This window comes from Mustela putorius, unplaced genomic scaffold, assembly GCF_011764305.1.
Source record: "Mustela putorius furo isolate JIRA1106 unplaced genomic scaffold, ASM1176430v1.1 tig00000056_pilon_pilon_pilon, whole genome shotgun sequence".
Classification (NCBI taxonomy): Eukaryota; Metazoa; Chordata; class Mammalia; order Carnivora; family Mustelidae; genus Mustela; species Mustela putorius.
This window is the reverse complement of record NW_025421263.1, coordinates 5,399,359-5,413,190: the sequence shown is the minus strand read 5'-3', so window position 1 is coordinate 5,413,190 and position 13,832 is coordinate 5,399,359. Positions and strand designations below refer to the sequence as shown.

General features: G+C 36.1%; 1 protein-coding gene across 2 annotated transcripts in view; it reads right to left on the bottom strand.

Annotated features, from left to right (window-relative positions):
* Positions 1-13,832, bottom strand: part of GUCY1B1 (guanylate cyclase 1 soluble subunit beta 1) — a 49,661-nt gene that overhangs the window by 20,596 nt on the left and 15,233 nt on the right. For both annotated transcript variants that reach the window (XM_004772038.3, XM_004772039.3), the window contains exons 3-4: positions 11,360-11,460; positions 9,778-9,896 (exon numbers count right to left, since the gene is read on the bottom strand). In XM_004772038.3, the coding sequence (XP_004772095.1) occupies positions 9,778-9,896; positions 11,360-11,460 (220 nt within the window). The remainder of the gene's footprint in view (positions 1-9,777; positions 9,897-11,359; positions 11,461-13,832) is intronic.

Below are 13,832 nucleotides of genomic sequence, written 5' to 3'. Positions count from 1 at the left end.
CTGGGGCAAATAATACATTACATGTTAATAAAAATAATTAATAAATTTAGAAAATAGAATACATTTGTTTTGTCTAGGGCACTTACATTTGTGGTAATTTGGCATGGCAGCAATAAAAACGAATACACCAAGCAAATAGTAATCTTTCAATAACTGGTCATTATCACTAAAAACAAATGGGTAAAATAAATTAGATTCCGAATCCCATGAGCATAAAAGAATGCATAAAAAAGGAGGTGCTGGAGATAGGCCAAAATTGAACTATGGTTCAGGTTCCAAATGCCTCAAAGAAGCCAATTTAGGGAAACAGAAGAATCCAGTAAGATATTAGGATGTGAGTATAAGATGGCTCCATGGGTGCTCAAATCTGAGAAATACTCCACCAGGACACCAATGGCACTGTGGTTTATAGTTTTCTGTCCCTTCCATTCAAAGATTCAGTCATTCTATAGCTATTCCATATGCATTATGTATTATGAACCGTATGAGGGGCAAGCTAGGGGCAGGGTAGAGAGTCAGATACAAACCTGCATGACATGGACCTTGATGTTAAGCCCCTCATGGTTCATATCACAAACCAAAGTGCAGAGTGGCTTTTGAGTTATAAATATCAGAGCCAATAGCTCAGATTGAAAGAATGGGGTCCAAAGACTTCAACGTGAAGAGAAGGCCTGAGCTAGGTCATGAAAGGCTGACATTCTGATTCAGAAAAATGTTTCAACAGTCTGGTTTCTTCTTCAATTGCCTTCATGCCTAGAGACTTTTGTTTTCTTCCTGAAAATTACACTTGTTACAATTAAATCAGGTCTGCTCTTAAAAATTTCAGTTCATCCTGATTGCCTCTAGAGGTTGCTATTACCATATAAAAAAATCCAATATGGCGGACACTAAGTATTAGCCAGTTCCTAGAAACTGCAAACCACTGAAAGGCCTAAAACTATTTTACGTGGTTGAGTCATAGGAAGTTAGTTCTTCCTGTAAGTTTTCCTCATGAAAATTCTTCCCTGGAAAGGGAAGAAGTGAAGACTGTTCCTTTCTAACTCTTCCAGATCCCTTCTACCACAACCAGTATTGCAGGAAAATGTGAGAGAAAATCTGGTGAGAAGAAATATCACCAACAAAGTGTGATACTTATTTCCATTTCTCACAAAGTAAAAACTGAGCTTATTGCTGCATTTAGGAAACGTCCTAATGTAGTCAGGCCCAAGAACTATGCTGTGACTGATTTCAAAGAAAAAGGGAGTCTAATGAGAACTTGACATATGTATCTTAATTTCTTTACATTTTTCCTCTGCAAAATGTTCAAATATATCATAAATCAATATGCCAACCTCACTTCTGTACTCACATATTTTCCTCTCATGTCATATTGTATCATTAGCACATTTCTATATGCAACTACACAGATGGCATGAGACAGTAACAACTGGGTACCATTTATATTAGCAGCACCCGCTGATGCCCATGAAGGCCAGAAATTGGCCAGGATCTCCCAAGACCACTTTCCACGAGTCACACAAGTCACACAAAGGTAAACACTGCCCCTTAAATGTGGACCCATTTTAATTTAAATAAAAATACTGATAATACTAAGGCATTAAAATTGATAATTAAATATTGCTTATATTTATCACTTTAAAGCAATGGAATACAAAACGTACCAGGTCACAAGGCACATCTTTTAAGTTTTTGCAGTAACCAACTCTCCAGAGCTTTACATAAACCTCTTTATTGAATTTGCTATTAATTAAATGGACAAGTAAAGTGCTTTCCTGGAGCCTAAAAGATTTAAACACCACTTAATCTAAGATTGATTTTCTTTAGATAGTATCTAACATACAAAATTCTCTCGGGATTTCTTTAGTTACAGCTTTCCTTACTTGGTTTTATTCTTTCAAAATTCAAGTGATGACCACAGCTTGTCTACTATTAAAAATGGACTTCATGATTAAAAATTAAGTTGACTTCATTTGAGTACATTTCTGTTGCTAAAAAAATGAGCCTTCTTCATAGTTAGGTTGCACGTGTTTGCAGCAACCAGAAAGACCGCAAAAAAGATTCTCAAAAAACCCAAGGGACAACACTGTCTACCTCTTATAATATGATCTCTATACAGTTAATTCTTCATCTACATGATGGTAACAATGTATTATGGGGAACAAGAATTTCATTTTAAAATTACTATTCTATCTTATTTCTAAATATACCATGGGAATAGGTATACAAAAAAAGACCTGAATGACCAGTTACAAAGAAGTATATGTACATAAAAGAAACATAAAAAAAAGTAAACACATGTATTTCAGCACAGCAGATTCCCAGCAAACAATAAAGCAAAGCTTAAGTCTGCTCTGACTTCATTCTTCTGAGCTTTAGAAGTCAGAGAACAAGAAAGGGATAAGAGAGCAGTTCCATTTATCTATTTTCTCTCAAGATGCCAAAAAGGGTAGTCAGATTTTCATGTCGCCTCTTGTGTTCTGGTATCATTTTACGGCATTTTCTATAAGCAAAACAAATATACTTTTCTCCTCGGGAATTCTGCTAATCCATAAGTCCAATTCATCTTGTAACCTAGCATTTATTAGTTACAGAAGAAAAAGGAGTGCTGGCATCCTGGGAAATTGTGCTGGGGTTCTGGATTTAGCGCAATCCACAGATTTAGGAAACAAACGAGAATTTATTATTCCTTTGAGAAATACTTTGAAGTTCCATATTTTCAAAGATCTTGGAATGGTTCGAAATAAATCAAAGTTGTCGCCGTAATATGCACAGTAAAAATAAGTTCATACATAAATTACAGAAGCAGAGTTTCCAGGAATTAACTACCTCATTTCCCTGCTTCCTCGGCATCTAATGAAAAATCTCTAAATGATCCACATGTTAAGTGGGTGGAGTAAGTCCTCATCTTGAACGTTTTAAGAGAGATTTTTTTCAGTTGCCAAGTAGCCTTATCCTAGTGAACAAGAAGGGAGTTGCCTGTGTTACTGGAGAACATAACGGAGATTTCAAATGGGAAGAAATCCTTAAAAACCAGTCATTTCCGACGTCTCTTTTTTTTTTTTAAGATTTTATTTATTTATTTGACAGAGATCACGAGTAGGCAGAGAGGCAAGCAGAGAGAGTGAGGGGGAAGCAGGCTCCCTGCAGAGCAGAGAGCCAGATGTAGGGCTGGATCCCAGGACCCCAGGGTCATGACCTGAGCTGAAGGCAGAGGCCTTAACCCACTGAGCCACCCAGGCGCCCCTCCAACCTCTCTTTTTTAAGGAGGGAAGATGAGATGAAGCATTTCTTATCTTTTCACTTCTTATACTTGTGGAAAAACATGACGAACACCAATATTTGTGTATAAACAGCATGATATTTGAAACATATTTTGTCAAGTTTCATAAGAAATAAGTAAGTCATTTTAGAATTTGAACATCAAGAATGAAACAAACAGAACCTAAATAAAGATGGAAAATCCAACCCATGTAACAGGAAGCACCAAGGCTGGGGTATGAATAGCATGAGATCAGAACAAGTAAGAAGTTAGAAGTAAGTAATGGAAGATCAGAACAAGAAGGAAGTTTTCATGACACTCCTTCTGCCTTTTCCTCTTGGAACTACCATGGGAAATAGTATCTCTGAAAAGATACAGAGAATCTTTTTAAGAAGAAATAATGCAAAGCTCTATTTAAAAAGAAACTGTATCAAAATCACTAAAATTATTTCACTGGTAATACTGTTTAAAAACTACATATAATTATCATTACCATCCTCTCAAGAAAAATACATTAATTAAAGAAAAAAAAAAAAAGCAAATAGTCATAGAATTACCTGTGTAAAATATTTTACTTATTATATAGCTTTTAAATTCATGTTTAAAAAAATATCCCATTGACATACTGCAATCGGCAATATATTATAAAACTGTGAAAACATATGTCAGTTATTTCAAGAGAAAAAACAGTCTTACAATTTTAAAATACTCATCTTCCCTCATAAGTCCATACTTGTCCATTTTAAAACTGCAGGTTATAGAAACTACCATTTTGGATGTTGAGAGAAACAGGTCCTTTTGAAATTCAAAAGTTAAAAATAAAATGAATAGTGCATTTTTGCCCAAGAAATATTATAAATAATTTAGGGAAGTATTAGAATTTCACAGCTGTTCAGGAAAATCCTCGTATTTCCCAAAATAACACTTCACACAAACATTTAAGAATTTTAGATCCGTCATCAATCCCAGACTCTCCTGATGGGCTGGCTAAATCACCGCCATGTATTAAAAGCCATAACCTTGAGTCAGCCTAAATTTGAAGGAAATTTCACGGCAGGCTGCACAGAGGTGCTAGTAGAGGAACATCATGACTGAATGAGTGAAGCTGCTGCTACACCAAAAAATTAGTACAAGGGAACCAGCGTTTCCAACAAATGGTAACAGAATATTTGCTTGCTATTCAACTGAGATTCCAATGCGTATATAAGCAGACTCATAATTTAAATCCTTACTAATCCCTAAGATTGCTCAGTGCTCATCTAGTTTTCATTAGGCACTCTGGCAGCTTTCCATGCTCATTTGAATTTCATTTTACCTCTGTAAAAGTATTGGGATGTAAAGAATATATAATGTAACAGTAATATAACACCCGTGAGAATGAATGGGTGGTCCTGCGTGGATTGACTTGGGTTTCATTCCCTGACGCTGTATATCATTCTAATCTGAGCAGACATGGTGGCTCAAAACTCTTGACTCATCTGTACATGTTTGTATAAGTGTACAAGTTCACACTAACACAGACATAAAAAATGAAGAAAAGAATAATACTCAGGCTGCTGTTCCAATTATGCATTACTGTGTGTCAAAGCACCCCAAACTTATTGGCTTAAAACAGTAAGATATCATTATCCCTAGTGATTCTGTGAACTTTCTGGACTCAGGAAATTCTTGGGTTGCTGTTCATGAAGCTGGGGTTGGTGTCATCATAATGTTCTACCAGGCTGTTTCCCCAGGACAGGTCACTCAAAGGGCTGGTGGTAGTTGTCAGCCCTTTGCTGGGAGTTCAGCAAGCACCACTGTCTGAGAGCCCACACATGACCTCTGCACGTGTCTTGAGCTTCTCACTTCGAGATACTGGGTTCCTGGAGTGAGCATCCCAAGAGTAACTATTCCAAGATACTCAGGTGGAAACTTTAAGACTTCTTATAAACAAGCCTAGGTAGTATCAAAATGTTACTTCTGTCATGTTCTATGGTCAAATAATCACCAAAGTCAACCAAGATTCAAGGGAAGGCAAATTCTGCTTTGTGATGGGAGGGGCAAAATCATATTTCAGCGGAGCACGTGAAATGGGACATATTAATGCAGTGATTTTTGGAAAACTCAATCAGCAATAATGCAACTAGGACAGTGGAAGTAAGATGAGTGTGGATTAAGGTAGAAATACTGTCAAATCGGACATTCCTTTCTCTTTTTTTTTCTTTCTTATTTTTTTTAAAGATTTTATTTATTTATTTGACAGAGAGAGAAAGCACAAGTAGGCAGAGGCAGGAGAAGGGGAAGTAGGCTCCCCACTGAGCAGACAGACTGATGTAGGGCTCCATCCCAGGACTCTGAGATCATGACCCGAGCCAGAGGCAGAAGTTTAACCCACTGAGCCACACAAGTGCCCTTTTCTTTTTTTAAATGAAGGTTTCAAACCCTACATAGTTTTTGCACTATTTTATTCAATATGCTAGAACCTTCAAATAGAAATCTACTACAATAAGCATGAGGGGCGCCTGGGTGGCTCAGTGGGTTAAGCTTCTGCCTTCGGCTCAGGTCATGAGCCCAGGGTACTGGGGTAGAGCCCCACATCAGGCTCTCTGCTCAGCAGGGAGCCTGCTTCTCCCTCTCTCTCTCCCTACCTTCCTGCCTACCTGTGATCGCTGTCAAATAAATAAATAAAATCTAAAAAAAAAAAGAATAGCACAAAACTGGACATTTTATTCCTATTTACAATTAAGAAAATGGCAGAATAGGAGAAAAATTCTTGCAGAAACGTGGTCTTATCTGTAAGACAATATATCCAAGTAAAATGTACAAAATTTAAAAATCAGAATGTCCTGTTTTTCTTTATCTCTTTGATAAATCATATTTCCATTTGCTAAATCAACTAAAGGATGATAATAAATTTGAAGGTTTATCTACCTTTTTTTTTTTTTTTTTTTTTTAAGAGAGCAAGAGAGAGGGGAGTGGGAAGGGACAGAGGGAGAGGGAAAGAGAGAATCTTAAGCAGTCCCTACATCCAGGGCAGAGCTGACACAAGGCTTGATCTCGGGACAGTGAGATCATGACCTGAGCCAAAATCAAGAGTCGGATGCTTAACCTACTTAGCCATCCACATGCCCTAAGAACCATTCTTAATAACATATCCAACTGAGAGGCTGAGAAAAGACAACTTCCAAGGAATTCCTCCTTGGAATCATGATGAGTGCTCACAGCTGCCCAGCGTAAAGCATAGTCAAATGGTTCTCCACGTTGTAATTCCAGTAACTATTTTATTGTTGCCTGGGAACTGCAAGTGGAGATACTAGAATGATGATTTTAAAAGTTTCTAGATAAAATAATGTAACTTATAAATTAATTAATAAATAGCAGTTTGCCACGTCCACACGAGGTGGAAATTGGTCTACTGTGTGTCTATTATTATACATTTCAAACTATAATTCATTTCTTAAAAATCTATATAGTCTCATTAACAGAATAATAATAATAAAATAAAAATAAGCTGTCATCTCTAGTAAAAGAATTAATCTTGAGCTGTTGATGTATTTTCTTCCTCTTTTTATACAAACCACAAATCTTCATTCTTCAATCTTCAAAAATGATATTTATTCATTCCCAGATACAGACTGTATCTGTGGAGATACCATCATTAGAAGATTATACATGGTCTCTGGCTCCATGAAGTTTACATTCCATCCCAAGAAACAGGAAATGATAATAGAGTGTGAGAAATACGAGGGCTGGGGAAATATGTGTACTGTGAAAATACGGGAAGTGCTAATTACCCGACTCAGAAAGGGGAGCGATTGGAGAGGAGTGGTGTCCTCCTGGAAGAAGTCACTTGACCAATGGGATAAACAGGATTTACTTAGGTGAAAGTATCAGTGTTCCAGACAAAGGGAAGAACAAAATAAAAACAAAGATTCTAAAGGAAGTTCTGTTTGGCCAGGCTGCAGGAGAGGAAGAGGAAGGATGGATAGGGGATGTAAGCAGTTTCAATCATTTTAATTACTTTCTACCTTTTCTAGTGAATAATTGGGAATCACTGAAGGATTTAAGCAAGAAAATGATGTAATGAAACAGATTTGCATTTCAGGAAAAACAGTAGAGTTATAGAATGGAGAAGAGATTAGAAGAGGCTCGAAGAGAGGCTGGGAAACCATCCACTCTCTCAAGAATAATAGTTCACGCAAAAGTGTAGAAGAAACAAAAAAAAAGTGATAGAATTCTCAAAATACAGTATTTAGGAAATAGATTTTAAGGCTTTGATGATTTATTAAAATCAGGGGGTGAAAAAGAAAGGTTTTTAAACTCTTTAAAATGAGACCCAGTTTATCTTACTCTTTAGTGAAGGATTAAAGTCTATGAAAAACAATATTTTATTAGTTTATATAATGCAAAATGTAAATTTGTATATGGAAATGAGGATCTTAAGACAACTTATGAAAATCAGTTACTTTATTCTGTCATCACTTATACAGAAAAAATATTCATTTAATTTCTATGTAAATAGCCTAATCATAAGATAAATACCTAAGTATTTTAATTCATTCAATTTGCTGGTAAGATAGGCAATTTGAAAAACAGGGGAAAAAAGAAATTAAAAAATATCCACTATTGGCAAAAACTTCACAGTATTCAAACTTTCTAGTTTCTTGATCATTCACACTCACAGTGAAAGAAACCCCAAATCATATGTAATTTAAAGATATATTAACTAAAGTTGCATATTGACTTGGAGGAAAAAGGACTTAGGGCTACTTAGAGTAACACCATCCAGTGGAAACAGAAGGTGATAAAAGCAAAGCACAGCAAAGCACAGATAGATATTAGCCACATAAGTAATGTTCAAGTTTCTAGTGGCCACGGTTTAAAAAAAAAAGAAATAGGTGAAATTAATGTTCATGATATATTTTTATAAAACTCAGCACATCCAAAATATTATCATCTCAAAACAGAATTTATATAAAATATTTATCAGCAATTTTGTATCCTTTTTATACTTCCTTCAAGTCTGTTCTGTATTTTACCCACAGTCCATCACCTTTCAAATACTTAGTAACCATATACTTAGTGGCTAATAGCTATCCTACAGGACGATGCAGTTTTAGAACCTAGGGAAACCCACCAAGAGGCTGCTTACTCTCCTATTGTGCCCTTAAAAATTGAGCTGGATGATCACAGTGAGTAGAGGTTAAAATGAATCTTTGTAAACTCCTTTGGATAGCTGTTCTGCTATGGAGATGTGGCCACTGAGAACAAACCTCAAAGTTAAGACAGAGGAACTGCAAATTGCAACTTTCCCAATAAAGTGACAGCAGCCAACCAAAGTATTAAAAGACAGAATATGTATTCAAAAATCCAAAATCCCAATAAACTTTAAATATCAAACTTTGATCCATTTAAAATAACTCATTTAAATACAGCCTGTTAAAGCTTAATTTAAAAATCTCCTGGCAGCGACTTCTCTTGGAATTGGCAGTTTTTTTTTTTTTTTTTCTTTTGACACCAGTAGTTCTATAAATCCATGGCAGGGCATTGCAAACCAGTTTCTATCTTGATTTAATGCTGTCTTAAGTTTATAAGAAAAATGTCACTATGTAAACAACAGATATTTTGATTAAACACTACAGTTCTTATTTTGGCTGTTAAATCAATAATGCAGCTGGACTGAAAGTAGTTTACATTCCCTCAAAACTGGGCTTGAGTTCAGCTAGTATTGCACTGACATCATTTTCCAGCAAGATCTGGCCGCTTTCAGCGGCTGGTTTAGAAATAATTCTTTACAAACAACCACATAATTTTCAACCTTAACAGATTTCAAGAAGAGGGGCTTATAAATGCCTGTGCTTAAAATAGGGCAGGCAATCCAAAAATAGTCTCTCATCTAATGGGTAATTTACTAGTACCAACTTTTAAGGTAACTTAAATAAGCACAGAAGACAAAGGCAGTTGGATACATTATTTCTTTCACTTCACCTGAAACTGACTTAGAGAGTGCTCTCCTATTCTACTTGCTACAGTAGCTTAATTAGTATGTAACTAGAAGCAATCCTTCTCAAACTTGTTTTGGTGGTCAAGCACCTGAAAGACATGAGCCCAACAGAGAACATCATGGACACTGCCATAGTATTTAATTACACTATACAAACTAAGAATACCTTGAAAGAGAAAATAAGACCAGATTATATATCTAAAACATAAAACCACAACTACACAACTACTAGCACATATAAACCATGCAAAAGGGGGCAGTTAAACAGATCACAATAGGCCATGTTGAGATTTTCAAAGAACGTTAATTTACAACCTGAATATTCAAGGTCAGCAACTAAAAGTTCAAGAAAAAAATATGAAACAAAAATGCTAAAATGCTTTCAAGACCACCCAATTACTTGATGGGATTCACTGTGATTCCATTTCAGCAGCAAGACACCGTCATCCAGCTGGCAGAGCAAAAAGTATTCTAGAGCCTCTGTTTGAGAATCACTAACTCAGAGCTTTTAACTATTGGATTTCAAATTGCTTACCTGTAGAAATTCTCTGACATTAGATCCCAGGACACGCAAGATTGTATCATAACCAGACTCTTGACAAAAGACAAAAAACATCTTCCCGAACATTTGGAGGATTTCCCCAGCATTGAGATCTGTTTATAGGTTTGGGAGAACAACAACAATAAAATATATTACAGCTAGAATATTGTTAATGGGAAAAATGAAAACAGGTGCGAAATTTAAAAATTAAACTATCTTCAATTTTTGTGCAAGTAGTCATTGGTCACAAGAAAAACTTCTGGCCTGAACAATACAATGAAATCTGTGAGGAGAAAATATTTACATGTCAAGAGCACAGATGTGTACCTATATGCAAAACAATCAGTTTCTTGGCTATCACAACAAATTCTGAACTTTTAAAAAACTTATATTTAGTGTATTAACTTATTTTTTCTGAAAAACACAGAAAAAAATCATCAAGAATGCACATGACAGTATTTTGGTGAAAAACACTTTTCTTCACATAAATATGCATATTTAGTAAGTTGGTTACATATAACATGTACCCCAATATCCTGCTTTGTTTCTTAATGTTCAATCATTAATATTTCCTAAAATCTTTATATTTTTTCTGTAACATTTATTTTAATTTCCATGTCATTAACACAACAATTAATTTAACAATCCACTTGTATCAAAAATATAGACTTTCCTAGTTTTTGATAATGTAAGTTATCTCAAAATGAAAACATACATCAATCTTAATGCAAATAGATCTAACAATTATTTGAGGAAAAATTCCTAGAGGGTTTGCACATTTTTTAAAGAGACTTGACTAATGATGCAAAATTATTCTCTACAATGTTGTCTTAATTTACCATCAGATTAACAATGTGTATGACTTCCTCTTTGACTCTACTGTTGAATACACTAGATGCTTAATTTTAAAAATAACCAACTCTGTGAATAAAATTTCATATTTGTTTCAGTTTTGATTACTAATGATGCAGGATATTTTTATTATTAACAATTTTCCATTCTTTCTTTGTAATTCTTGTGTCCTGTAATAGATATTTGCTCTTCTACTTATTATTGGCAAAGCTAAAAACTTCTTTCTATTCTACCCAAATAGGAGCCTAATTGTAAATTAAGCATGTGAGAATAACTCTGAGGAAAACTTTTTTTTTTTCCATGAAGCTGTGTTTAAACTTTGCCTACTTTGCAGGAATTTTCATGTAGATCTCAGTTTCTTACTTCTTTTACCAATAGTTAATGGAATGCAAGATTACAAGAGAGATTCAGGGACAGTATTTTCTGCATACTACACTTTTGTAATTACTGTGTTGTTGATACCATAACTGAAGTTATTATTACATGAAGTGTCAATAATTTTTTTTCCACCCCAACACATGGTTTTCTGTGAGGGGCTACAGAGAGCTTCTCCACTCTTTAAAGAGCTTATGAAGGAAAACTAGGACTCAGGAAAGCCTGAGCCTTCCCTCCACCATTGTGCAGTGTACAACCTACCTAACAATATAATGGGATCTCGGTTCATGTACTCCTTTGGGCTTCTCTGTGTAACTTAGCCAAAGAAGGAAAGACACATTCAACTTACTGAGAACTTTGCTTGCAGCAGCAACCAAATCATAAGTTTTAGAATCATCATATATTATTCTGACAAGAAACTGTCCTTCTTCATCTAACTGTGCCTCTTTTCTGGAAAACAAAAACAAGAGATAGCTTAATTTATATGCTGAAATAAATAATAAACTTATTTATATACTTATATGTTTATAAATAATAAATTTAATTTATATGCTGAAATAAAAGAATAGCTATTGTAGATAAAACTACTGTATAAATTGTGTATAAGCAGTGGTTTTTTGCCTAAAATGGGACATTTCTGGCAAATTTGTTTAAATCAATGCCATGTGCCTAAAAGTCTAATGATTAAGAAGAAATAATTTCACATTCCCAATTAAAACTCCCCTAATTAAAATGATATATTTAAGCATATTTTAGCAAGACTAACATTTATATAGTACTCTAATGCTCAATACAATGCCTGGTATATAGTACTCTAATGCTCAATACAATGCCTGGTATTATAACCAAGAAATAACTTTTAGTTAAAGAAATAGTCAGCAAATATTTGTTGAGTTCCTTTATGTGCCAGGCACAGTTCCAGGCATTAGTGATCCAGCCTTTAGCAAAATAAACAAAAATACCTGACCTCTTGCAACATACACTTCCTAGGAGGGGAGACAAACCCGGCATAAAACTAATAAGTAACATATAATGGTAAGTAGTTTGAAGAAAAATAAAGACAGGTATTCGGGTAGAGAGCTTGAGTACAAAAGCCAATAAGTCTCACTGGGATACTGGCAATTGAGTAGAGCCTTGAAGGAAGCTCTAGAAGTGAGCCATGAGCCATGTGGGGAAAAGGGCTAGGCAGGAGCAGCCCAGGGCACTGGAGGAGCAGCAGAGGCCAGCATGGCTGGACAGGGCTGGGGCCAGAGTAGGTGTAAGGGAAGGGGTCAGAGTGGTAACAAGGGGCCTGGGAGGACATGAGAATGACTATGGAATTTACTTGAAAGTGATGGATGGTTTGGGCCTTTGCGACAAGAGAGTGAGAGGAACTGACCTAGGTTAAAGGCATCAATCCTGCTGTTGCACTGAGACTGCCCCAGAAGGGGTTAGGACAGAGCAAGGAGACCAGTGAGGAGGCAACCACCAACGCTCAGGTGAGACAGGTCGGTAACTTTCGATTCAGAGTGGAAGCAACCCAAGGAGGGAAAAGTAGTCCAAGCTGAGTACGTTCTGAAGGCGAATTCAACAAGATTTGTCAATGGATTGGATACAGGTTGTGAGAAGAGGCTAGGACACACGGATGACACTGAGGTTTTAGCCTGAGCAACTGGAAGGATATTGTCACCAAAGACTGAACTGGGAGAGGCTGTTAGAAGTGGACTGGAGCAGGGGTGGGTTAGATTAAGGCTTATGGTTTAGGGGCGCCTGGGTGACTCAATTGGGTAAGCATCCAACTCATGATTTCAGCTCAGGTCTTGATCTCAGGGTCTAAGTTCAAACCCCACATTGGGCTCCACGCCAGCATGGAGCCTAGTTTAAAAAAAAAAAAAAGTTATAAACATATCAGGTTTGAGGTGCCAAATAGACTGATAACATCTCTTAACATATCCTTAGCTTATTAAACACAGTAGCTTAAAATATATACAGTATTCATGGAAGGAAATTATACTTAGCATTTTTAATAGCTGTCATGATCATAGAAATATTTTTATTTTGATAAGATTTCGGATTATTTTTCTCAAACAAATGTCCAAAGGAAAAATCTATTATTCAAAATATTGCCAGCCGTAGAAGAGAACTGACAAGTTGGCAGATGTCTTTTCCAATGTTAAATTCACAAAAACAGGTGCAGCTTGGAAATCAATCTGACTCTCAATCCAATTCATCTAAATCCCTGTGGGCTGCCAGGAGAATGAAAGACAAATCAGCCACTATCATCAGGTGAACTTGCAACATAGTAGTAGCTTGAACAGCTACTGATGAAATGCTGCAGGCCACAATCCCTTTCTTTCTCTCTCTTTCTCTGTAGCAGAAGCTGTGTTTCACAGCTACTGTCTGTAGCTGGAATACCGACATCTGCTCAAGGAGAAAATTCCAAATGATGGCATATATTAGGTCCAGGGGGGATGGAGATATTCTTAAAAAGTTCCCTGTGTTCTTAAGAGCATACCATTTAGTTGCTTGCAGTTGTGCATATCCTTGCATGTAAAAAATTTTTTTTTAATTTTTTTTTTTTTTTTTGACAGAGAGAGATCACAAGTAGGCAGAGAGGCAGGCAGAGAGAGGAAGGGAAGCAGGCTCCCTGCTGAGCAAAGCGCCTGATGCGGGGCTCAATCCCAGGACCCTGAGATCATGACCTGAGCTGAAGGCAGAGGCTTTAACCCACTAAGCCACTCAGGCGCCCCATAAAAAACTTTTTAAAAAGCCTGATTTTGGTAGGCACAGAGATCTGAATTTCAGAAGCCAGAATTTACCAGCTGAATGAACTTGGACAACTC